This window comes from Eucalyptus grandis, chromosome 3 (assembly GCF_016545825.1).
Source record: "Eucalyptus grandis isolate ANBG69807.140 chromosome 3, ASM1654582v1, whole genome shotgun sequence".
NCBI lineage: Eukaryota > Viridiplantae > Streptophyta > Magnoliopsida > Myrtales > Myrtaceae > Eucalyptus > Eucalyptus grandis.
Genome location: NC_052614.1, coordinates 69,654,207 through 69,680,962, shown reverse-complemented (window position 1 = coordinate 69,680,962; position 26,756 = coordinate 69,654,207). Strand labels below are relative to the sequence as shown.

At 39.4% G+C, this 26,756-nt stretch overlaps 2 protein-coding genes across 2 annotated transcripts; one reads left to right on the top strand and one right to left on the bottom strand.

The window, feature by feature from the left end:
- Window positions 1-12,407: 12,407 nt before the first annotated feature.
- LOC104438453 lies at window positions 12,408-14,601 on the top strand. Its single transcript, XM_010051605.3, has 3 exons — window positions 12,408-12,711; window positions 14,017-14,140; window positions 14,262-14,601. The coding sequence occupies exons 1-2, from the start codon at window positions 12,449-12,451 to the stop codon at window positions 14,090-14,092; spliced, it is 339 nt and encodes a 112-aa protein (XP_010049907.1). The 5' UTR covers window positions 12,408-12,448; the 3' UTR covers window positions 14,093-14,140; window positions 14,262-14,601.
- A 1,404-nt stretch (window positions 14,602-16,005) lies between these two features.
- On the bottom strand, window positions 16,006-20,879 carry LOC104440580 (receptor-like protein 56). Its single transcript, XM_039308665.1, has 6 exons — window positions 20,459-20,879; window positions 20,063-20,221; window positions 19,906-19,974; window positions 19,499-19,651; window positions 18,505-18,657; window positions 16,006-18,380 (listed from the first exon to the last, which is right to left on the bottom strand). Exons 1-6 carry the CDS (start codon window positions 20,808-20,810, stop codon window positions 16,153-16,155), a joined length of 3,114 nt encoding a protein of 1,037 aa, XP_039164599.1. The 5' UTR covers window positions 20,811-20,879; the 3' UTR covers window positions 16,006-16,152.
- Window positions 20,880-26,756: the final 5,877 nt, after the last annotated feature.

The window sequence follows — 26,756 nt, the reverse complement described above, 5'->3', positions numbered from 1 at the left end:
GGTATTTCATCGACGCGCTTATAGAGCTGTTCTCGAAGCTAATTGTTCTCGAGATAACTAGACTATCTGTGGAAGTCATTAAGGAATTTTAATGCAATAGACTTGATAATTCGATCTGGAATCGGCTACTCAACCATGCTCATCTTTAGATGTCATTACGGTATAGTTGAAAATCGATCAGGGATCAGAGATAGGTCAGTTCAAATGAGATGTGTGATTAAATGTGGGTGACTTCACTAAATTGGAAAATTCTCGTTGATTGGCACTAGAATGATTTTTCTATTGTTATGGTACCCTGTATCCGTTTTTGAATAATCGAGATTTTCACGACAAGCGAGAGTCGCCAATGTGTCGAGTGGGTTCATTGTGGCTCGAAAAAAATTGACCATGGGTCGTTTGCATTAAAAATTTCTGAAAGCTACCCAGTAGCCTAGGTCACGCTAAAATCATGCTTAATTGAAATTAACCACGAATTTGAATCCGATTTCAGAAATTGAAATTTCTGTCATATCACAAATCATTTCAAGAACATTGACTTACTCTCAGAAGATTTTTCGGCAAATTGAGACTTTTTGGGAAAAAGTCGACATAGGGCGTTCTTGTCCAAAAAATGTTAAAGACCATTTTGTATTGTGAAATTGGGATGCAAGTGGGATCAATTGGTGAGGAAAAATACCAATTGGATCAATGAGGTGTTGGTTGAATTTATAGATGCCAAATTAGGTTGATTTAAGGAGGATTAAGTGTCCAATTGAAAAGAAACTAAGTGAAATTCGTAGCCCCCCACCACCCATGACTATTGGACCATCCCAAGCTTCTAGAATAGAGCATTTGTGGCTGAAAATTGGTCAAGGGACCAGCTGGTGGTAGGCAATGGTCAAGGGGGACAATAAGATGAGATAGGAAGCCAAGCTAGGCCCCTTGCCCCCTCTTCCTCTTGCATCGGTTGGCAACCTCTCTTTCCTCCTCTATTTTGTTGTTTGAAGCTCAAGAGTCCATAAGGAAGAACCAAGAAAGCCACCCAACTGTTGAAGCACTATCGAACCACCGCCGTTCACCGTCCTTGGCCCCGCGAGCCTTGCCCATTCACGGTGAGCCACCGCCGCTTTGACCGCCCTCTTCCCCGCCTCGGCCACAATCTTAGGAGGTCCCCGGAGCTAGTCACAAGCTACCCCACCGCTTGAGCCGTCATGGACCCCCGTTCGGCCGCCTCTTGCCCTCACCGAGCCGTCCGCCCCGCCTTCGCCGGTTCCGCCTCAACTAGCTAACCGAGTCTCATTTCTCGGCCAAGTTTAGCACCAAACAGACGCTGAAAATAAGTGGGTTTCCAGCACTAATTAGGCCCGTTTTGAGGTTGATCCAAACCTCGAAAAGCCAAGCCCGCTTTGGAGAAGATCGAGCCCCATTGGGTCTTTGTCAAATTGAACGATCGAATCGCTAAACAAGTGAGTTTAACTCACTAATCCTCATAGTAAGTTAATTATGTTTAATGGTTAAATAGTTTAGACTAAGCTAGGATTAGATGGTTAGTTAGATTTGATTAGTGAATTTAATTAATTATCGATGCATATTAGGTGGATAGTTAGTGCAATTAAGGCCTAGACAAGCTTTAGTATTTATCTAGAGTGATTCGGAAATTTTCCGGGTCCGTCTCAATTTTTAATTAGGCGTTACAAGCCTAAGTTTCTATTTATTGCATTTATTAATTAATTTCCATAATTATTTAATTATTTATTTATTTTCTAGAAATTAGACCGGGATAGCTGGTGACTGGAATTTTATGCTGATTGTTGTGGTGTGGTCGATTTATTTAATTGAGCCCAATTTTGTGTTGAATTGGTGTGATTGTGATTTTAGAAATTTATTCCAAAATTTATTTAATTAACCAAGCGTCGGTTTACAATACCAAAAATATTTTGGTGGACCATATAAAATGGAGGGATTTATAGAAACGAAATTATGGTATTTTGGCTAAGGCCGATCATGAATCCACACAAGGTTATTTTTGTCGGGTGACAAAAAAGGCAAATTGAATTTGTGATCAAAGTTGTACAAGTTATTATCAGTTTTGGGCGAGCTATATAGTACAACCTATCAGCTTTGGGTGAGCTATATAATACAACTTATTATATTTGAGCGAGCAATAATTCATCAGCTTTGGGTGAGCATTATTAGTATACTATGGGCCCGTTTGGTTCAGCTTTTGAGGAATGCATTTGCCAAAATGAAAATACCTTTGGATGAATAGAGTTTTCCGAAATGCAAATATTGTTTGATAAAATTTGCATCGAGATACAACTTTGGCCAAAATACCGTTTGGTAAAATTTGCATTTGTAAATGACTTTTATTAAATTAAAAAACAAAAAAAAACATTTGTAATTTTTTTTTTTGAAGTTTGGCCACTGGATCGCTGGATTTGGAGGTCGGACGGTCGTTGGGGTCGCGCAACCCCAGCGATGGTCGCCTGAGGTCGTGCGACCCCAAGTGGCATGACCCAGCTGCTTGGGTCACGCCACCCTAGGCAACCGTCGTTGGACCTCAGGCGACGCCTGGGTCGCGTGACCCAGGTGGCTTGAGGTCCGGCGACGGTCGCTAAGGTCGAGCGACTGTTGCCGAGGTCGAGCGACCCTCAAGCGGCGGTCACCGGCACCTCGCCGGCGCGTGCGTCCCCTAGCCGGCTGTCGTTAGCCTCCAGTCAGCTTCTTCGAATGGTGGCGGTGGTGGGCGGTGGTTTTTGAGAAGATGAACAGTAGCGGGACTTGCATTCCGGAGATGTAACTTCCTAAAGTACCTCCGGAGGTGCATTTGGCTAAAGACCCTTAGAGCCACTAGGAAATGCAATTGTATTTTGCCAAAGTCACCCAAATAAACCAACAAAATACGTTTGGATTTGGCCAAGGGGCTTTTAAATGCCCAACCAAACATGGCCTATATTGGCCTGGGGGCCATAATATATCAACTTTGGGTGAACTATGCTATCTATCTTCGGCTTAGGTTGAGCAGTCCTGATTTGAGAGGACATTATATATGGTATTGACTAATTTGACCATGTGATGGTTCGATGACATGAACTCGATTGAGTCGATTGATTGATGAATCGATCTATTGTGACGAATTGATTGGTTGATTAATTCAATGAAGTGCATATTGAATTGACTTGCAGGAAGGAACTGACGCTAAGGTAAGTCTTCTGACTTATAATTGTGCCTAGGTAGCTCTCAGGGCGTATTTTATTCCTAGTCGGGTCTTAAGGGGTTGAACTTGCTGAGACGTAGTCTCACCCTGTTGTGGGACAACATTTCAAGTTCATAGATGGCAACATCTACTGAACATTTTGGTCAACCGAAGAAGTTCATAGAACAAGGTTACCATCTTCCGATATAGGGGCACCCTAAAGGACTAGAATATGTGTTGGTGAAATCCACACAATCTGGGTTGATGTAAATTTACCCTAAAAGGTGTCCTATCAATATAGGGCATGGTATCACCATTATCATGATGGACGAAGGGAGGGCCTTGTATCGGAATCTGAGATACCTATGTATGTGATGGAGGTTGCTTTTGGGAAGGGTACGGCAGACCCTGAGGGTGGTTCGGTGGTGGATACGAAGGATCCCAAGCTTGATGATCCCGATTCTCTGGAGTGCTCAGCAGTAGGCTCCGGCTGGAGCATGGAAGAATGAGAGATTGAGGAAGATGATGACTCGGAGTAGATTAGAAACCCCACCCTTGCTTGTAGACTTTGTTTTTAAACTGGCTTGTGTAGCATCTAAGTACTATCTACATTATGGTGTGCAATGTAAATATGTGTGATTGTTTCAGGTTCAAAATTTATGGTTTTACTTTCCTATCCCATTATTTTATTATTTTGGGATTATTTATATGCTTCTGCATGCATATTAAAATGAATGGGTCGACAATGCATCCTGGGATGTCGTTATTTAATCACCAGTGAGGGATGGGCACGCACTCAAGGATCGGGGTGTGATAATATTTTTTGTTGGCAATTTGGTTGCAGTTTTAGCTACCTACTTTGGCAATTGTTTGCTCTCTAGGTTGCCAGATCGCGTGACTTTCGAGCTCAAAGGCCACCGGCATTCGTGTTGCCTTTGAGCTTGTGGGCATGTCCTTGAGTGCGATGTTCGAGCTCTAATGGTTAACATCGGCGTGGAGGAAGATAGAGGATGGGGAGAAAAATGGGGATTGGCGTGGATATAAAAGAGCTTTCATGACTCTTGAAGGCTAGTTAGTTTAATATATGAATTAAAAGAAGGATTCTACATGAAAACTAAAATAGTACCTTTAGTAGTAGCTACCACATCAACTACATTATTACTTATGTCTTGCTCCTTTAAATTACTGAAACCACCTAATTTATCCTCAAACATTGCTAACTCAAGTCAAGGATTGCAATTTTGTACAGAATTATGAACAGAGAATAATCTAGAGAAATCACCATTCACATGTAAAGTCCAATCAAATTGTTGAATTGGAGGAATTGACCCTCAAGAGACGGAATTGTTCGGAGAACAGGTAGAATAGAATTATCTAGAGAGTTATCACTCAAGGCCCTCCAGTTTGCTTAGCCAGGAAGATAGCAGGTTTGGTTTTGCAAACAAAAAATGAAAAGCAGTAAAATCCACAGAAATGTTTTCAAGTATGTGCACAAGCAGGTATTTCCATTTTGACGGAACTATATCATGGACCTGTGGATAAATACTTTTGAGTTTATTAGAGAATGAGTATCTCTTGTTTATAAGGAAATGGACCAACGACGAATTTACACATTCTGGTGCTATCTACCACCCTAAATAGTTGTTGGACAAGTAAAGGCTTGAGTTCTTCAAAGGAAGTAGAGAAGCATTTAGGTGCCAAGTATTGAAGCTGAAATGGTAAAACCTCGAATAGGAGAGCATTAGCTGAGTGACTCGTCCTGTGGTGCGGTTACACTTAACATGTTGCTAGCTACAACAGCTGGAATTGGATCCCCCGGTGCTGTCCTAGGATGGCAAGTCGAATGTGGCATTTAGTGCTAAGAGCGCAATCCTTTCTTGTTCCCGATAGCTATGAGAGCCACATAAACATGAGATACCCTAAACCACCATGAGTACCCACAGTGCTTTCTTTTTCATGACTACATATTTGAGTGACCAAATTTTAGATGCATCACACTCTTGCGCTAACTCTTTTTTGCAAGTTAAAGCAATTTTATAGGAGTTCACTAATGCTTGTGCTTGAGTATAGAAGTTGTGGTCATGGTGAAAGTCTTGATCAATTTTGATGATGAATGTAGCTCAGTTCCTTTCGGTGATTTTTAATAGTGGTGAAATTGATTTGATTATTGATCAGAAAATGCCAGACAATCCAATCAGCTTTTGGGCAGCCAATATGCAGACCCAATGGCCAGATTTCAATGACGGGGAGTTATCCGAAAGTCTCTATTGGCATAATTTTTCCAAAGTTAGGTCTAGTCTAGCCTAGTCAACTGCTGTCATTTATATGACTAATTCAATCTCAGATGACGAAATCCCTTAAAAAACTTGCAGAGACATGTGTAGTTGCTCCATTTAATCTCACTTGTTGATGAAAGTTGCAATGGAGTGGGAGGTGAAACTTTTCCGGTCTTGCAGGTTTTGCAGCAAGAGCTGTTAGTTGGAGATAAACTGACTCTCGCATTGTACTGATTTTTAAGAGAGTTAAAAGAACTACAAGTCGTAAACTAATCCACAAGTGCATGATAAACTAGCAGAACTTTGCCTTTCTATAAAAACAAAAATCAACTGTTCCTAGGATTATAAGATCCATTTCTGAAGTCAGTCGTTAATAACATATTGTCATCCGGAGGACTTTCAGGTCTGAAATGGTTCGTGAATGGACTCAGTTGTATATGGAGATTGAAATTTATTGAAAAATGGAAACGTGCTCGATGGAAAAAAGAGTGGTAAGAGGAGGTGTGTCGATGTCTCCTAGATATAATGTTCTCATCATTAGAAACCTGATCAATCCATTCATTAGAGTAATAAGTTTTGTTGTGTTACTTCTTGAGATGAGTACATCAAACCGGTAGGTTCTCCTAGAGACCTATATCGATTTAAAATCGAGAATTGAATTCACATCAACTTACCCAAATTAAAAACTCATCTCTATCATAACAATCGATTCAAAACGGATTTCACTATCAATCGATCCCACTTTAAAATCGGATACCGAATTCAGGCAACAATCTCTAAAATACACATGATCCGATCCAATAATTGAATCCTCTAGTAATGAACATCTATATCTATAACGCATGCACACATCCAGAGACAACACGAAAGTGGAATAGAATTAAAATAAATGCTAATCCCCTCTTTTTGTGTCAAACTCAAGCCAAAAAGCAGACAACTTTAACTAGGGGTGATCGGTTCCCGGTTCGGTCCGGTTCCACCCAAGAACCGGGAACCGGACCGGGAGGACCGGTTCCCACTTTTCTGGATTGTGGACCGGACCGGCTATCTTGGAACCGAGAACCGGACTGACCAACTGGTCCGGTCCGGTTCCAATGAACCATCACTTGTTTTCATTTCATTTAACAAAAAAAAAAAATAGCAATTACTAGTAAAGTAATGCACGAGATTATGATCCGGTCAAGTTTTCTTATTCACTTTGTGACCAACAAAGTGATGCCCTATTAAATTATAAACGTCCACTTTGTGGAAACAAAAATTAAAATTCTGCGTCATATCCTATGTCCTTACACTATTATTAAACAAAAAAATAAGCTAAAGATCCACACAAATTTGAAATATCAAAGAAGTTTTTCTTTCCAAACATATTTCACACACTCACCTTCATTCTCATGAACATAAATATTATTAGAGAGGCAAAAAACAAAAGAAAAACAGAATCCGAACTCAACAAAAATTCAACACATAGTTTGGCCATTGTTCAATACCATCCATTAGTAGTCATAACTAATCTAGAACAAACCCTCCATGGAATAAAAAACAAAATAAAATTCCAAAATTAGCACAAGAGAAAGACATTCAACATTAAAATACCAAACTCCATACATCTCGCCGAATCACTCAATGTTGCATGGCCCGAGGGGAATAGATTTTTGTTCAAGCAAGCAAAATATGATCAAATCTGAGAGCCCAAAACTTGCTAATAGTCCTGCAAAAAGTATATATGATAACTCAACATTAGTTTTAAAGTAGAATTACTTTTAATTGAACTCAAATAATTAATGAAAAATCTCACCACGTATATTTCTTCCACTTGAACTTTCGAACTCTATTTACCGGTAAGCTCCGAATGAACATCATTTATATCTAACAAAAAAAATATTAAATAGAACATTCACTGATTAGATATACAAAAGAATTACAAGATAAAAAGATACATTGATGACTTACCCCATTCAAATCTTTCCGCATTCTCAATGCACTCTTCAACATTAATCGGCATGGTAGCCTTTCTTAACCAATCTTGAGTGCAAATCAAAGCGTCCACCACTGTAGGAGTTAAACAACTTCGAAAGCCATCAAGCACACGACCGGATGTATTGAAAGTCGACTCCGAAGCAACGGTTGTTATAGGAATAAATAAAATATCTCGAGCCATTAAAGAAAGGATTTCAAACTTTTGGCCAGTAGTTTTCCACCACATCAATAGGTCAAGATCACGACTTTCTTCACGTTCGGCTTTAAGATACTTATCAAGCTCAGATAGCTTACTTGCCGACACTTTTTTCTCCTCGCGAAGAAAGATATCAAATGCCTTGTCTGAATTGAAATCCTCAACCAAATCAAGATCATCCTTCTTATCCTCCTTATGGTTATCAAGATCCCAACTACTATTAATATTAATACCCAAATTTTTATCACAAGAATTAAGATGAGATTTTTCATAAAAATGAAACAATCTTTCCAGGGCAATTCTCACCTTATCATACATTTCATCAACTTTCAGACTATCATCATAGATTAATCTATAACAATACCGCACATAGCTCATCTTTCTTCTTGGATCCAATATCACCGCGATCAACACCATCATATTCACTTTTTCAAAACTCCCATAGTATTTGTCAAATTTCTCCTTCATCTTTGCACCCATAACTTTCAAACTAAGATCCAAAGCCTTCTCCGCTTGTTTCAAAGTTTTATATAAAGTTGCTATCTCATTGAAATAATCATTCGCAATGATATATAAAGTCCCGGATATCTTGTTGGTGGCATCATAAAACTTCTTTAAAAATACTGAAAGAATTTTAGCATATTCCCAATCTTCACGTGTAGGAGTGTCATAGTCAAGCTCACTTAAGAAAGAAGGATCATCTTCTTCCATCATTTCAAAAGCTTTTATGAATTTTAAAGCAGTATCCAACATGAGATAAGTAGAGTTCCACCTAGTTGTGACATCAAGACAAACCGAACCCTTATAAGTAATCCTCGCACTTTCAATGCAACCTTGAAATATTTTAGCTCTCTTGGGAGAACTTCTCACATACTTAACCATGTTTCGAATACGTATAATAGAATCACGTACCTCGGTTAATCCATCCATCACAATCAAGTTTAAAATATGAGCCGTGCACCTCATGTGTAAAACATCACCTTCCAAGATCAATAGCCTATCTCTTGATAATTTTTCTTTTAAAAAATTAATGGCAACATCATTAGAACTAGCATTATCCATGGTGATTGTGGACACTTTTTTCTCTATTCCCCACTCATAGATGCATTTCTCAATCATTTTCCCGATATCCTTGCCCTTATGACTAGGCATCACCACAAAATTGATTATTCGTTTGTGCAATTTCCAGTCGTCATCAATAAAATGTGCGGTGAGACATAAATAATTCAAATTCTGGATGGAAGTCCATGTATCGGTCGTGAGTGCAATTCTAGACTTAAGCTTGCCAAAGTAAGTCTTCAAACTTTTTTTCTCACAAAGATATAACTTCATGGAATCTCTAGCCACTGTAAATTGTGAGATGTGATGAAAGAGAGGTTGTAACTGATCAATAAAATCTCGGAATCCAACACGCTCAACCATCGAAAAAGGTAGTTCATCCGTTATGATCATTCGAACAAGTATTTGTCTACAACGATTTTGATCAAATTCCCATGTTGATAAGACAGTTGCACTACCATCAGTACTAGTATGCCCCATTGTTATCCCTTGTGCTCTACGTGGGGTGAAAATTTTTTGCTTCTTATCTATGTTGCGAGGATACTTATTGCACTTTTTCAAGTGCTTCAACATAGCGGAAGTACCATTATCAACTGAGTACGTATACTTGGCCCCACAATAATTGCAAATTACCATAGTTTTCTCCTTCTCGGTTTTGCCCTTACGAAAATGAAGTCAGACTGTTGATGTTCGTTTACCAGAACTAGAAAGACAAGCATTCGATACCTTGTTTGTGTTGGATGCCACTTCAAGGTTTTCAATTTCTTCATCTTTATGTTCTAGTGAGTCCATCATAGGATTCATATCATCATTTGATTGATCCACTTCCATTGACATATAAATAGATTGCCTGAATCAAACAAAACATTATAATGAGCCATCAAACCATCATATTCATTTACAGCAATAGGGATACTAAAGATTTAATTGTAGCCTTACTTCTTAATGTCATGTCCATATTTACCATATAGCTATACTTACCAAAATAGATACTAAAAAATTAAGCAGATATTAAGTTGCAACTCGAGCAAGAGCAGATTTCAGCATCCAAAGTGATACTTTTTCCTCCAAAATGGACCATAGACAAACCAAAAACAGAATTTCATATACTTAAACCAGTCAAATAGAGAATGCTAATGAAAAAGTGCTGAATGAACACTCCAAAACTACAACTCCTCCAACGCAAACTCACTTAAAAAATGAACATTGAAGACTTCCACCAGTTATGAAGCATATAAGCTACAGTTGTCGACCATGGAGTACACTATCCCCCATAATTATTAATTATTTCTTTGATTAGTTTGCGAATATTTGCAAAAGACCTTAAAGATTGCGACATTTAATACCACGTGAAGCATGCCAAGCTGGACGAAGGCAAAGGTTTGGGGAGTGGTCTCTCTTCTAATTGACCATTTTATCATTCTCCATAACTTCTCTAGGTTCTGCTTCATCCTTACCTTCCCTGTTCTGATTTGTGCACTCAGCTTTACTTTTGTATATCTACTAATATTCCAATTACTAACATACTTTAACTAACACCAGAGCGTAAAACATTCGCACAAACTGTTGTAAATGTAGGTATAAATTGATCTTTTATTTTAATCGCGATTGTACTTCATACAAAGTGCTCTAAGACCATTTGAATTATTGAATGGGACAATAAAGAAGTGAAATCCATCTCCAATGCCTTACTCCACTTGAAACCGTCCAAAAAATAAATAAATTATTGACATTGTCAATACTTGTGAGCAAAGAGACACGTATCGTATGAACCAATGGATAGCGATGATAACTCGTATTGAAGAACAACTAGGGTTTTACTTAGTGAGCAAAGAGATGCATATGCATAGTTTAATTAAATGATGTATATTCGATTTCCTAATCAAAATCCTTGAATCAAAATACCATCCGCAATTTGCATCAACGAATCAGAGAGATCATACATGATAACATAAACCTTAGTGCCTCTGAACAAAACTCATTCCTGACCATCATAGGATTGCCCTTGAATCAATCAATCAATTGGCAATTAAAATTTTCGCAACTTGTGGAGAAGGAGAATATTGGATAACACAGGGGAAGGAAACAAAGGATAAAGCATACTTGAATGGGAAAGAGATGGGTAATGCCGCGTTTCTCAAGAGATTCCACAAGCCTCTGAGGCAAACCCAGCTTGAAGAGAGCAAGCTCGTCCTCGCTCACACTCTCGGCCTCGCCGCCCTCAGACACGAAGCCGCCCTCATCCTCACTCGCGTCAACCTCGCTCTTCGAGAACCCACCGGTCCCCAACTTCTTGAAAGCCTCCTCGCTCAGCACCGAGTTCGGCGTGGTGATGGCAGACGTCACAAATCTCCTCAAGCTCCTCCTAAGGCCGCACCTTTCACGCACCCACTTTCTAAAAGCCCAAAGGGTCTTCGGACATGGCACTCGCTGGACGAACAGAGCAAGGAATTGAAGTGGGGCTTCTCGAAAAACGACAAAGAAACCACGGCACGGGGTCAACGTCGAGGCTTAAGAACCTCGATCGAAGCTAGGCATGGGGCGAGGCTACGACTACGGGGGAGCGACTTCAAGTCTAGAAGCAGAGTGACGGCGGCGGCGAGACCCCTGTCGTTGTGTGGTAGAGCTTCGACTTTCTAGCGGACACCCTCGTGGAGAACCAGAACTTCACGGCCGCCATGTCGCTGATGTCGTCGAATGAGCTCTACTCGATGCGCATGGGACTAACTTCTTCACCCTCTACGCGAAGTTCGGCGGTGATTTGGACCAAATGTATTGGGAGCACAAGGTGTTGGAGGCGAAGGCGCAAGTGGTTGACGGGGCCGGCACGGTCTACACCTGGCTCAACCCGAGCAGGTTCATAGCCATGTACTCGAACGGTAGCGTCCCGGTCGATGTCGAGGCCTTCAACAGCTTCCAGAAGTCGATCGACTCCTTCCTCCTCCTTCGAGTGGAATCGGACGATGTGAGGCGAGATGTTGCGGCAAGGCACTCTGAGGAGGAAGAGAGCTGAGCTTCCGACGCACTCAGAGGAAGAGAGCCGAGCGTTGGTGTGAGTGGGGCGTGAGGTGAGGCGTTGGGGGCGTCGGGCAAGGCGTTGAGCGAGCAAGGTGGAGGGTTACGGTAACTTTTGAGAGGGAAAGACAGTGAGAGTTGTCACTGAATTAGGTTGTAAAATTTGGGGAAAGGGAGGTTGATGTGATGGTTATTGTATATGAGAGTACAAACTTAAAAAAATAAAGCAAGGGGTTTAGCCATTTCTAAGAATTGTAAAATTGGAAAAGTGATGTGATGCTTACTGTAGATATAAAAAACGCAATAAAGGGTTTAGCTTTGAGGAAAACTGAATATGGTAATGGGTATTGTAAATTAATTTAAAATTAATATATATATATATATATATATATATATATATATATAAAATGGTCGGTCTAATCGGTCCGGTTCTAACCCCCAAACCGAGAACCGGACCAACCGGTCACCGGTTCCAAAAATAGGAACCTCAGACCAGACCGAGACCCTCTAGAACTGCCCAAAACCGACCGATTCCGGTTCGGGCGGTTTCCGTTGCACACCCCTAACTTTAACTTATTGGAAGTGCAAATCCAACGACAAGCCTTGAAATCTTGCTCATCAAGCAAAGGCGACGCTTTTTCTCTCGATCTCAACTCCCGCGCTATAAAAGTCTCCATCTTTCAATTTCTCAGTCAATTCTCTTCCTCAACGGCGGCGAAGCTCAAGGTGGCCGGCACGTGGTCCGGCGCGATGGAGGTCGAGCTGGACGGCTGGACTGTCCCGATGCTGCGGGAGGAGGTGGCGCGGCGATCGGGCCTGAGCCCGGACTCGATCAACCTGATCTGCGGGGGAAAGGCGCTGAAGGACGGCGACGGGGCGGCGAAGTTGAGCGAGCTCGGCGTCAGGGGCAACGCCAAGATACTCTCGACCCGCGTCTGCGTTGACCAGGGCAAGTCGCTCAAGGAAGAGGCCATGGCCGAGGACGAGCGGTCCCGCAGGGTCACTCGGGTCAAGTGAGTGCTTTTGTTTGTGCGTGAGTTTTTGGGTACTCGTTCCAGTGTGTGCGAGCGTGCGATCATTTATCTTTTCGCTGAAATTTGACTTGGTCGCCGGTTCCGGGCAGCGGATAGGTGTGCGAATTGATTGGTCCAGCAAAGTTGTGGACTTTCGTTGCTTATTGGATTCGTTGCGTCTTTTTTTTTTTTTTTTTTTATGGTGAATTTATCGAGAACTTGTTCTCTTTGTTTTCTGTTTCTTGGTTTCTATCATGTACATCGTGAGGAGCATGTTTGTTTTGCTGAATTTTTTTATAAGTTGGGTATTTGTAATTGGATCATACACCTTGTTGGACTGGCCTCGTAAAATATAATGTGGTGAGTGGCAGCTCGCCTCTCTAGAAAGCAGGCTTCTGCTGCGCTCTATCTCTATCATTCTTTCCCTTCTCTTTGTTAATCGGTTGATGGTCTTGACAAATCGTGCTTGGAATGATTGAAGTGGGTTCATATTTGATCAGGCTAAGAATTGTCTACATTCAGTGTATCAATTACATCTCCCTTTCTCTTTTACTGATGGCAGCAAGCTTTGTATTCTCGTTATAGGTGAAGGAGTTCGAAATGCCTTGGCTTTTCTAGAGCAGGTCCGAGTCAAATAGCAATGCAATTTGTGGTCTTAGGATGAGCGTGTCCGAGTTCAAGAGATGTCTTCCTTGGCTAATAATGCTCGGTCTCAAGCTTTTGGGATTCCTTTGATGCAGAAGTCTATAAGTAGCTTTGATGCATCGGAAGATGCTTTCTCCTCATTCCAAGCTCACTTTAACTCTTAGCGGCCACCACCAAGTCAATCCTTTATCATGCATTTCGCATGCATATTTGGTTTTGCTTTCAACCCTTTTCAGCAACTTTCATGTATAGACTCATGGGACAAATCAACATTCTTAGTGTGGTGTACGTTACTTTACTCATGAGGCAGCACATATCGATACTTAAGAGGCATTCGGCTCTGAGGAGGGCACTTCATTATCATTCAAAAGACTTCCTTGAGCATGTCTTGATAGAGTGACATGCTTATAGTTACGTCATAAAATTTCTATGCTTGGCCAGAAGCACTGATGAGCCTGGCAATCTGGATATTTGTACCTACAGATGTTCATTTACATAGACATGCTTATCTGCTTTTGCTGCACAGTTTCCTGTATTATTTTTTTGATGATTTTGGCCAGCGTGTTTATTTGTTTTTAGAGGCAGTAGTCTTTTTGGCTTCTGTATGTGGGTATGTACATCCACTCATATAATTTTATGTATATGTCCTTCTAAATACAGAGCAGCTGCCACTGCACTGGCTAATAGACATGCAGATGGGTCATTGCCACTTGAAGACTTGCAACATAGAACTTGAAGATCAGAGTGGAAAGAAAGTAAATGTGGGATCTGAAACTGATCAGAGGTTTGGCATTAGACGTTTGCTTTTTAAGAAATCCTTTCTCAAGCAATCTTTTCTCACAATCTGCTGTAGCTGCTATTGTTTTGACTTTTGCATTTGATAAAACCTCTTTGATTTTCTCTAGGGCTGTGATGATGGGTTTTATGCTTCACTCAAATGCAAAGCAACTAATAAGGAGGCAAAAGTATGAAGATGCATTGGAAGTTCTTGCTATGGGTGAGGTCAGTTGCTGGTGCTCTGTGATAACCTTTGATAATCTAAGCATTTTTGGCTTTATAAAGTAGCAAGCTCAATGCATTTTGTTCTGTAACATCATAATGTGGGAATTGAGATGTAAAGTATTGTGAGGGATGCCATTTTGTAAAAGAGCTTACCAACTCTTCAGATCAATAGGTGGCTGCATATACTAAAAAAGAGCTGTGCCACTTAGTCCTTGTCCAATTTTATACATGCGATATTTAGAATGCCATAACTTGCTACTGAATTGATGTGATTCCCTGTTGCAATTAAGTTTAAAAATCAGAAATATATTTAGCAATTCTAACCAATGTTTCAGAAACAAGGACAACTCTGAAACAAGGAATGGCAGCCATAACTAAAATTGTCCCTTGTCTAAAATATAATATTGTGAGAGTAGGCTTCTTGTTTTGATCATTGTGTTGGAATATTACTAGTTGTTAATTATATGTGCACCAGATGGTCTAATATGCTAGATATATAGGTGAAGGACCAATTTTTGCTTGATATATGCCATGGGACGAGGTAATACTATACTGATATACCTTGACAATAAAATCTGATGAACTTCTCCACATCAAACATTTTGAACTTTAATTTACAATTTCAAGTGGTAAATTTGCCATGACAAGGATTTGTGATACAAATTGTGGATCAGAATGATCAGTGTATTCTGTCAGCTATATGCTTACATAATATAGCAAGCATAACCTGTTTATACGTGAACCAATGTGGTGTGCAGACTGTAAAAGATTTTTTTCAGATTCTAAACACATTATACTATCACAAATGATATATATTGTATCCATTGTAATAAATGACCCAAAAGCATACATCCATATAATATAGCACATAACTAAGCCTACGAAGGTTGCACAGCTATTATTTTTCAATGCAAATGAATTATTTATCAGAATGACTAAGCATACCTACCATGCGCTGCATACTAGACCAACTGGTTATATATTGCCTGGACATTCTCCTTTGCATGTCTTGCCTACATTTGGATCTAAATGTGGATTGTTATGACCAATGTTGTAATAACAGAATATGTCCTCAAAACTGTTTGTCAAAGCTGCTGTATGTTCCTAGAAACACCATAAAGTGTTGCAGTAATTTCTTGCTCGAATTTGGCCTAGACATCAAGACAACAAATTTGGTCTCTTTGAGACTGAACAGGATAGCCTCAATTTAGTACTTTATTTTTTCAGGCAAAAATATCATAACGTCATGAGACACTTCAGCACAGGTAAGCCTTTGCAACATTAAAGATGAATCTATCTCCTAATCAAATTGTGGATCTGCCATGAACCTAGGACTCTGAAGAACATTAGGTTTTTCGTGCTTTATTGTCAAGCAACAGGAGTTTTATGTGTCGAATGGTTTGCAAATGGACCAAGTGATCTACAAAGATGGAAATGCTTATTCAAAAAGAAAAGGATGTCTTCAGCACAAACAACACCAGATAGAAGAGACGTGCTGTGTTTCTCTCGTGTTGTTTGTCATCATTAGCAGTATGATCACCTAACTCAAATAGAGAAGAACAAGCAGGCATGTTAAAAAACTTCATTTTCGAAAGAGGAAAAGATCACTTGATGTATTGTTTTCAAGGAAATTAGGATACAACCTGATTCAAATACGAAGGTAAAAACTTACATTGACCTAGTAGATCCACAATGAGGCCAATGTTGATCAATGACACCAACAAATGACAGGAAAAAACTCAATCCTATCATTACCCGAGAATGCAGAATTTGAATTTGAGAACCTATAATTCTTCAGCAATTGGACAATTTTCGGAAACCGTCCTGCACAAAATAGTAGCATGTGATGAACAAGCTCTCACATGTGGTGATAACTAGTTCCACATAGTGAAACCATCCCTGCCGCCATTGGGGGTTGATGAACAGAACAACCGGAAGTACTAGTAAAACTGTGATGTATGACACTCCGGAGCTGATGTAGAATGTCTCTCCATCTATGAAACCACCTTCTTTAGCTTTCGTGCATGATTTTGTTGTTGAGCAATTAACATTAATGGTTGTCGAGCAGTTATTACTTAATGGCAATCCACACAGAAGATTGTTTCCGTAGTAACTGCTTTCATCAAATGCTCCAAACTGATTTGTGTTCGGTATGGCTCCTGACAAGTCGTTGTAAGACACATTAAAGACTTCTAGGAAATTCAATTGAGTAAGCTCTTCAGGGATAGAACCAATCAAGTTGTTGTAAGAAAGGTCGATGCTCTCTATCTTTGTGAGGCTCAACAATGACGTCGGTATATGTCCAGTAAGCTTGTTATTGGACAAGTTTAGGACAAGCATGTCCTGTAAGATTGCAATCCCTGGTGGGATCTCCCCGCTGAACTGGTTGCAAGAAAAATCTAGTCCTACCATTTCAAGGAGTGCGTAGCCTTTATAAGAGTCAAACCTTTTTTTTGTTATGATACCAACGGTATGTGCTGGAAGTGGTTCTCCTTCCAGGTCATATTGGTAGAACGCCGTATGGACTGGCCTCACATAATACCAAGGTGACCATTCTCCGTCACTCATGAACATACCCGGTGTTGAAGTTACCTTATTGGCGTATTCACTAGAGAAATTGATTGGTCCCAAGCAACTAGGTAACAGACCAAACAGATTGTTTTCAGAAAGATCGATCATACTTAAGCTTTTCAAGTTGCACAATTGCTTGGGAAATGTTCCATCGAAGCTATTACCTCTCAGCGAAAGAATGCTTAGTTGAGAGAGGTTACCTAGCCAATGGGGTATGCTTCCAGAGAATTCATTTTCACTCAAATCCAAGGTCACCAGATGCGAGCTGTTAGAGAGCACATGCACAAGTGTGCCATTCAATTTGTTCCTATTTAGATGGATGTGACTCATTTGTTGTGCGATAAAAAATGATGGTAATGGACCATAGAGATTGTTGTCGGACAAATCCAAATACTCGAGCTCACCAAGATTGCAGAGTTCTTGAGGGACGAGGCCATCCAATTGATTTTTGGACAAGTCAAGGGCCGTAAGCGATGACCAATTGGCAATCAATTTGGGAATCTTGCCGATGAAATTGTTGTTGCTAATGTCCAATAACCACAAATTTATGTGTGATGAAAGAAAAGAGAGATTTCCAGTGAACATGTTGTGGTCTAACCGTAGATATGACAGATTTGGGTTCATGGTGTTGGCGGAAAATACAAATTCTCCTTGCAAGTTGTTATATGCTACGTTGAGGGTATACAATGATAAGTTACTATCTAGTAACTGGATAGGTGGTCCTCCCGAGAAATTGTTGCTAGAGAGGTCTAAGATAGTTAAGGATTTTATACTACCCAGTTCATGTGGAATACTCCCTTCCAATCCGTTGGTTGATAGATTAAGGTACAACAAATTTGGGACATTTGCCCAAAATTTGGTAGTGAGCTCTCCTCCCATGCCATTGTTGGATATGTCCATCAGCAAAAGATCAAAAAGGTTCACCGATGGAAGCTCAAGTGTCGTGAACGAGTTATCTCTCATAAAAAGATATTTCAACCTAGTGTTGTTTTCCAACAACCAACTTGGAAAGGGACCCGGAATGTCATTGGTGGAGAGATCCATGATTCTCAGGTCATATTGATGATTGAGAAAGCCAATAGAAGTCACTTTGAATCCTTTTGATTGACTATTTGACATTCCAAAAACCTTCAATTGGAGCCTTGGGGTAGAAGATGCAATCTTGGTATCAATTGTTAGTTTGGTGTCATGAAGAAACAGCACCTTAAGTCTTGAATGGTTTGCAAGTGGGCTGAGTGATGAGGGGATATCAAAATGATTACCCGAAATGGAAAGAAATTCGAGTGAGGTAAGACTTGTGAGGGGAGATGAGGCAACATTATCTGTGAATTCATTATGTCCGAGATCCATAATACGAATAGAGGTCATGTTTCGCCAGCATGTAGGAAGCCCACCAGTAATTCCGTTAATACTAAGATCCAGCTCTTCTAGTTTTACCAAGTTACACAAGCCTGTTATTGATATCAAAAGTCAATTCAACTACAATAAGATATATTGGTACATACAAAGAGGACATTCAAGTACATCAAGGATCCATTTCAAGTCCAGCTTTTACACTGAGAGAGTATAACTTACTCTGATTTGATAGGTTGCCACTTAGACTGGTGTAGGATGAGGACAACAATCTAAGAGACGTCAAAGGACCAAGGCTAGAAAGGATTCCCATACTTGTGTTCAGCAAAGAATCATCCAAGATGAGCTGTTCCAACTTACTGAAGTTATGGAAATCTTCACAAAAGACAAGAGATAAGCGAACATTAGATTTCCTTAAACAAGCATAATCAAGAAATAGTATAGAAATATCATGAGTGAATGGAACTTCTTTAATAAAAACTTAGGCTCCGTTCATTTCCCGGAAAATATGACATTTCTGAAAATATTTTTCGAGAAGTCATTTTCAAGAAAATGATAATATTTTCTAGTGCTTGACTAAAACTTGAAAATGAACTAGAAATTATTTTCCACCATTTGGTATGGAAAATCTGATTTGATTTTCATCCATGCACTCCTTTCAATAATATTTTATCTTTTATTTTAAAATAGAATTTTTAATTATTTTTTTCTTGTTCTTTTTTTTTTTTTCCTTTCTTGTTCGACCAATCATCGGCCACAAGTGAGGTCAAGATTACCCGAGGCCGACGAGCTCGAGCCTTATCAAATCGGCGAGGCCTCAACCTTCGGTAAGCTTGTCCCTCACTTATGATTGGTTGCTGCATTGTTGTAGCTAGTGATCAACCGAGGAAAAAAAAAAAAAAAAAAGAAAGAAAGAAAAAAAAATTAAAATTAAAATTCCATTTTTAAAAAAGAAAATGGAAAAATAAAAATATAATTAAAAAGAGTGCACGGAGGAAAATAGGCTTATGTGAAAAAAAGAGAATGGAAAATCATTTCCTCATTTTCCCCACTTTTAAAAAGGCTTTTTCCATTAAAGGAAAATATTTTCCTTTACTTATTTATTTTCCATGACCTGAACATTGAAAAATCTGGAAAACATTTTCTTGAAAGTTGTTTTCCACAAAATGAATAAAGCGTTATTTTGAATATACTTTCACTAACGGATTTGACTAACCTTGAGTAGTAATTGATCCTTCTATTGTATTGGACTGGAGAGAAAGGATCCTGAGAGATGATAGTGCCCCTAATGCTCGCACGACGGTCCCCGCATGCTTCAAGTGGACACCATCTAGGTGGAGGTTCTCTAAGTGGCTCAAGTTTTTGATGCCTAGCAGTATAATTTCAAGTAATTAACTTGCTTGGTAGTTGAGTTGTGAAAGCACCCATGCGGATGCCTCGGGATAGAAATATTTTGACTCAACAATGTTTCGATGTGAAAATAGAGGGGCGTTACAATATATGACTCCTATATTCTCAGCATGATGCACATGTAAAGGTATGAAAGAGCCTGCATGACTTGAAGGCTAGTGAGTTTAATATATGAATTAAAAGGAGGATCTTGCATGAAAACTAAAATAGTACCTTTAGCAGTTGCCGCTACATCAATTGCATTATAACTTATGTCCAGCTCCTTTAAATTACTAAAATCACCTAATTTATCCACAAATAGTGTTAACTCAAGTCAATGATGGAGATTTTGTATTCAATTATGAGCAGATAATAAGCCGGAGGAATTTACCATGCAGATGTAAAGTCCCACTCAAATTGTTGCTTATGAGGAGCAAACGCCGGAGAGATGGAATTGTACCGAGAACGGATAGAATAGAATTATCCAGAGAGTTATCACTCAAGTCAAGCACCTCTAGTTTGCTCAGCTTTGAAGATAGCAGGTTTGGTTCTGCAAACAAACAATGAAAAGCAGTAAAATTCGCAGAAATCTATTCAAGTGCATGTGTAAACCGGTATTGCCATTTTGGGGGGAAATATATCGTAGACCTGTGGATTAATGATGACGTGGAAATAATCATCTATAATGGAGGAAGTGAGTAAGAACCTAGGCTTGATTAGCTTATGAGTTCATTAGATAATGAGTATCTCTTTGTTTTTAGGAAATGGACGGATGGTGAATTTATACCTTTTGGTGCAATCCACCCTCCTATATTGTTGGAGGACAAGTCAAGGCTCTTGAGTTCTTCAAAGGGAAGAAGGAGAGAAGCGTTTAGGTACCAAGTTTTGGAGCCGAAACGGTAATATCTCAAATGAGAGAGCATTAGCTTAGTGACTCGTCCTGTGGCGGGGTTGCACTCAACATATCTCCAGCTGCAACAGTTGAAATATGATCCCCCTGTGTACTCGCTATATGTCAGGTCCAATGTGGTATTGAGCACTAAGAGGGCAACCCTTTCTTGCTCCTGACATCCATGAGAGCCACAAAAACATGCGACACCCCAAACCACCACAAACACCCACAGTGCTTCCTTTTTCATGACTGCAGATTCAACTGGCCAAACTTTATATGTATCACACTCTTGAGTCAACTTCTTTTTTGCAAGTTAGAGCAATTTTATAGGAGTTCAGTGATGCCTATGCTTGAGTGTAGAAGTTGTGGTCATGGCCAAAGTCTTGGTCATCTTTAGTGATGAATGTAGGTCAACCCCTTTTGGTGATAAGGTTAATTAGCATGTGGGGCGGGGAATGTACCTTACGCAATGGCCCAATTTCATTGGTGGGGAATTTTCCAAATGTCTCTATTGGCATAACTTTTTCCACACGTTAAGTCTAGTCTAGCCTAGTCAACTATTATCATTTACATGACTAATTCGATCCCTATCCAATGAAAAGCACAGGCCTTGTGATTTACTTGGTTCCCATCTGGAACACAAGATCATATTGAACAATTAGAATGCAAATAAATGATGATGACATGAAAATTAGTAAATATTAAGGGATTATTCACAATGAACTAGTTTCTTGTTCGTGAAACTAACATAGGATGTAGATATGGTAATAGGTTCATTGAAGTGCTCTCTTCTTATTGTTCGGCTTGACTAACTTAGAATGCTTATATTTTCAAGATATTGAAAATTACTACTCTGCAGCTTTTACACATTTCACACTAGAGAAAAAGCATAACAAATTGCCTTTCGGATTCACAAAATGCAGTTGTTTAACTTGATGAGTGTTCGGTTAACATTATTTTAATTGCTTCTAATGCAAGAGCGGCAGTGGAATATCCCTACAAGTCCGTAGATATAAGTGGAACTTCACTAGAAAACGTATGGAAATTGCATGGTTCTAAACGTGGAACTTCTGTTAATTTACCTTGCATTCGAGCTTTTAGCAAAAAGTTATCATGACTAGAAGCATTTCAGAAGTAGACATGTTGTAAAATCGAAAATTGACAATATGTTGTTATTAAATCAATGTTTTTATTAAATCAATGCAACAACATTGATGAAATAAATGAGGAACAACATGGATATCAAATATTTATATGATTCGGTCTAAGTGTCGAGACTTGCTCCAATGGGAGAGCCAGCAAAAAAAAAAATTCACTATAATTAGAGACTTAAAATTACAATCGCTCACACACTTGAATATTTTTCACACCTAAATTAACACTAAACTCAAAAGTATTTATAAAGCTCACAGTGCAAATCATTGCGTGTTTAAGCCCATAGGAAAACCATACGCCTAGACAATTCAAGATTGTCCATATGTTCTTTCTTTTATTCTTCGTGTGGTGGCACAATTTTTGGAGGAACCCATAAATTGACTTCTCCAGCAAAGAAAACCCAAAAAAGACAAACATTGCTTTTGATTTATTGTCTATTATCTAACCACTTCATGACCCCATGCGCTTTCTTTTGTACAACAACCAAAAAGAAAATACCAAGTAGGCAATTAAAGTCTACAGAAAATTTGACCATGAGAGTTCATTGCTATTCACTAATGGGGCCCTTGGCGGCTGTCCCCATAAAATTCCTCCATCAATGTTTAATGTACCCGTGATTACACACTCCGATCCCCATATTGGACTTGTATCTTTTTCTTATCCTAAGTCCAAGCAATGCCCTCTCAAGTCTTTTACATCTTGAGGTCCGGATGTAATCGTGGCTATATAATATATCCAACCAAATAAAAGAAACTCTTGACACACACACACACACACACACACACACACAAAGACAAACATTGCTTTGATTTATTGTCTAATGGGGCCCTTGGCGGCTGTCCCCATAAAATTTCTCCATCAATGTTTAATCTACCTGTGATTACACGCTCCGATCCCCATATTGGACTTGTATATTTTTCTTATCCCAATTCCAAGCAATGCCCTCTCAAGTCTTTTACATCTCGAGGTCCGGATGTAATCGTGGCTATATAATATATCCAGTTCATTGCTATTCACTAACGGGGCCCTTGGCGGCTGTCCCCATAAAATTTCTCCATCAATGTTTAATGTACCCGTGATACACGCTTTGATCCCCATATTGGACTTGTATCTTTTTCTTATCCTAATCCCAAGCAATGCCCTCTCAAGTCTTTCACACACACACACACACACACACACACACACACACACACACACACACACGTATATATGCCAATCATAGTGCTCATCATCTATGCCAACTCTTTCAACGTCCTGATAGGCACTCACTCCTTATAAATGTCAATTATGCTCAAGTGAAGCTTAAGCTTGCCAAAAGAACACGTTTCGTCATCATATCTGATGAGTTCTCTACCTTGGCTTGACGTTTGTGATGTACATTAATGCAGTTGTTTAACTTGATGAGTGTTTGGTTAACATTATTTGAATTGCTTCTAATGCAAGGGCGGCGGTGGAATATCCCTACAAGTCCGCAAATATAAGTGGAACTTAACCATAAAACGTCTGGAAATTGCATGGGTCTAAACATGGAAGTTCTGTTAATTTACCTTGCATTGAAGGTTTTAGTAGAAAGTGATCATGACTAGAGGCATTTCAGAAGTAAACATGTTGTAAAATCGAAAATTGACAAGTTGTCATTAAATCAATGCAACAACATTGATGAAATAAATGCGGAACAACATGGATATCAAATATTTATATGATTTGGTCCAAGTGTCGACACCTGCTCCAATGGGAGAGCCACCAAAAAAAAAAAAAGCACTATAATTAGAGACTTAAAATTACAATCGCTCACACACTTGAATATTTTTCACACCTAAATTAAGACCAAACTCAAAAGTATTTATAAAACTTATTTATATGTAAAGCTCACGGTGCAAATCACTGCGTTTTTAAGCCCATAGAAAAACCTTTTGCCTAGCCAATTCAAGAATGTCCATCTATTCTTTCTTTTATTCTTCATGTGGTGGCCCAATTTCTGGAGGAACCCACTAATCGGCTTCTCCAGGAAAGAAAACCCAAAAAAGACAACCATTGCTTTTGATTTATTGTCTATTTTCTAACCACTTCTTGACCCCACGTGCTTCCTTTTGTACAAAGACCAAAAAGAAAATCCCAAGTAGGCAATTAAAGTCCGTAGAAAATTTGACTATGAGAGTTCATTGCTATTCACTAATGGGACCCTTGGCGGCTGTCCCCATAAAATTTCTCCATCAATGTTTAATGTACTGGTGATTACACGCTCCGATCGCCATATTGGACTTGTATCTTTTTCTTATCCTAATTCCAAGCAATGCCCTCTCAAGTCTTTTACTTCCCGAGGTCCGGATGTAATCGTGGCTATATAATATATCCAACCAAATAAAAGAAACTCTTGTCCAATCAGGTTGAATTGCATAATGGATTAAAATGGAAACATACTTTAACAATTCTCTACTTTGGCTCGAGTTTGTAACCAAATCATAGTGCTCATCATCTATGCCACGCACGCACGCACACACGTCTATGCCAACTCTTTCAACGTCCTAATAAGCACTCACTCTTTATAAATGCCAATTATGCTCAAGTGAAGCTTAAGCTTGCCAAAAGAACAAGTTTAATCATCATATCTGATGAGTTCTCTACCTTGACTCGACGTTCGTGATGTACATTAATGCAGCTATTTAACTTGATGAGTGTTCGGTTACCATTATTTGAATTGCTTCCAATGCAAGGGCGGTAGTGGAATATCCCTACAAGTCCGCAAATATAAGTGGAACTTCACCAGAAAACATTTGGAAATTGCATGGTTCTAAACATGGAAGTTTTGTTAATTTACCTTGCATTGGAGCTTTCAGCAGAAAGTGATCATGACTAGAGACATTTCAGAAGTAGACATGTTGTAAAATCGAAAATAGACAAGATGTTGTTATTAAATCAATGTTTTTATTAAATCAATGCAACAACATTGATGAAATAAATGAGGAACAACATGGATATCAAATATTTATATGATTCGGTCCAAGTGTCAACACCCGCTCCAATGGGAGAGCCAGCAAAAAAAAATTCACTACAATTAGAGACTTAAAATTACAATCGCTCACACACTCGAATATTTTTCACACCTAAATTAAGACCAAACTGAAAGGTATTTATAAATAAACAACTTAATTATATGTAAAGCTCATGGTACAAATCATTCCATGTTTAAGCCCATAAAAAAACCCTTTGTCTAGACAATTCAAGAATGTCCATATGTTCTTTCTTTTATTCTTCGTGCGGTGACCCAATTTCTAGAGGAACCCACTAATCGGCTTCTCTAGGAAAGAAAACCCAAAAAAGACAAGCATTGCTTTTCATTTATTGTCTTTTTTCTAACCACTTCCTGAACCCATGCGCTTTTTTTGTACAAAAACCAAAAAGAAAAACCCAAGTGGGCAATTAAAGTCCATAGCAAATTTGACCGTGAGAGTTCATTGCTATTCGCTAATTGGGGCCCTTGGCGGTTGTCCCCATAAAATTTCTCCATCAATGTTTAACGTACCCGTGATTACACGCTCCGATCCCCATATTGGACTTGTATCTTTTTCTTATCCTAATTCCAAGCAATGCCCTCTCAAGTCTTTTACATCCCGAGGTCCGGATGTAATCGTGGCTATATAATATATCCAACCAAATAAAAGAAACTCTTCGAGCGCGCACACACACACACACAAAGACAAACATTGCTTTGATTTATTGTCTAATGGGGCCCTTGGCGGCTGTCCCCATAAAATTTCTCCATCAATGTTTAATGTACCCGTGATCACACACACACACACACACCCCCATAAAATTTCTCCATCAATGCTTAATGTACCCGTGATCACACACACACACACACACCCCCATAAAATTTCTCCATCAATGTTTAATGTACCCGTGATCACACACACACACACACACACACACACACACACACAAATGGGGCCCTTGGCGGCTGTCCCCATAAAATTTCTCCATCAATGTTTGATGTATCCGTGATTACACACACACACACATTGCTATTCACTAATGGGGCCCATGGGGCCCTTGGCGGTTGTCCCCATAAAATTTCTCCATCAATGATTAATGTACCCGTGATTACACACACACACACACACATTGCTATTCGCTAATGGGGCCCTTGGCGGCTATCCCCATAAAATTTCTCCATCAATATTTAATGTACCCGTGATTACACGCTCCGATCCCCATATTGGACTTGTATCTTTTTCTTATCCTAATTCCAAGCAATGCCCTCTCAAGTCTTTTACATCCTGAGGTCTGGATGTAATCGTGGCTATATAATATATCCAACCAAATAAAAGAAACTCTTCGTACACGCGGCTGTCCCCATAAAATTTCTCCATCAATGTTTAATGTACCCATGATTACACACACACACACACACACACACACACACACACACACATTGCTATTCGCTAATGGGGCCCTTGGTGGCTGTCCCCATAAAATTCCTCCATCAATGTTTAATGTACCCGTGATTACACGCTCCAATCCTCATATTGGACTTGTATCTTTTTCTTATCCTAATTCCAAGCAATGCCCTCTCAAGTCTTTTACATCTCGAGGTCCGGATGTAATTGTGGCTATATAATATATCCAACCAAATAAAATAAAGTCTTCGCACACGTGCCCACACGCGCGTGCAGCATGCGCGCACGTATATATGCCATTTTTTGGATTTCTTTCTTGTCCAATCAGGTTGAATTGCATAATGGATCAAAATAGAAACATACTTTAATAATTCTCTACTTTGGCTCGAGTTTGTAACCAAATCATAGTGCTCATCATCTATGCCAACCCTTTCAACGTCCTGATAGGCACTCTTTATAAATGCCAATTATGCTCAAGTGAAGCTTAAACTTGCCAAAAGAACAAATTTAGTCATCATATCTGATGAGTTTTCTACCTTGGCTTGATGTTTGCGATGTACATTAATGTAGTTGTTTAACTTGATGAGTGTTCGGTTAACATTATTTGAATTGCTTCTAATGCAAGGGCAGCAAAAAGTTAT

Coding starts and splice junctions, on each gene's coding strand:
- LOC104440580 (XM_039308665.1), bottom strand. CDS start 20,810: ATGAAAAAGGAAGCACTGTGGGTGTTTGTGGTGGTTTGGGGTGTCGCA. Junction 20,222..20,458: donor AGGGTGGATTGCACCAAAAG/GTATAAATTCAC, acceptor GTTTGTTTGCAG/AACCAAACCTGCTATCTTCA. Junction 19,975..20,062: donor TGGGACTTTACATCTGCATG/GTAAATTCCTCC, acceptor TGGATAAATTAG/GTGATTTTAGTAATTTAAAG.
- LOC104438453 (XM_010051605.3), top strand. CDS start 12,449: ATGGAGGTCGAGCTGGACGGCTGGACTGTCCCGATGCTGCGGGAGGAG. Junction 12,712..14,016: donor CGCAGGGTCACTCGGGTCAA/GTGAGTGCTTTT, acceptor TTCTAAATACAG/AGCAGCTGCCACTGCACTGG.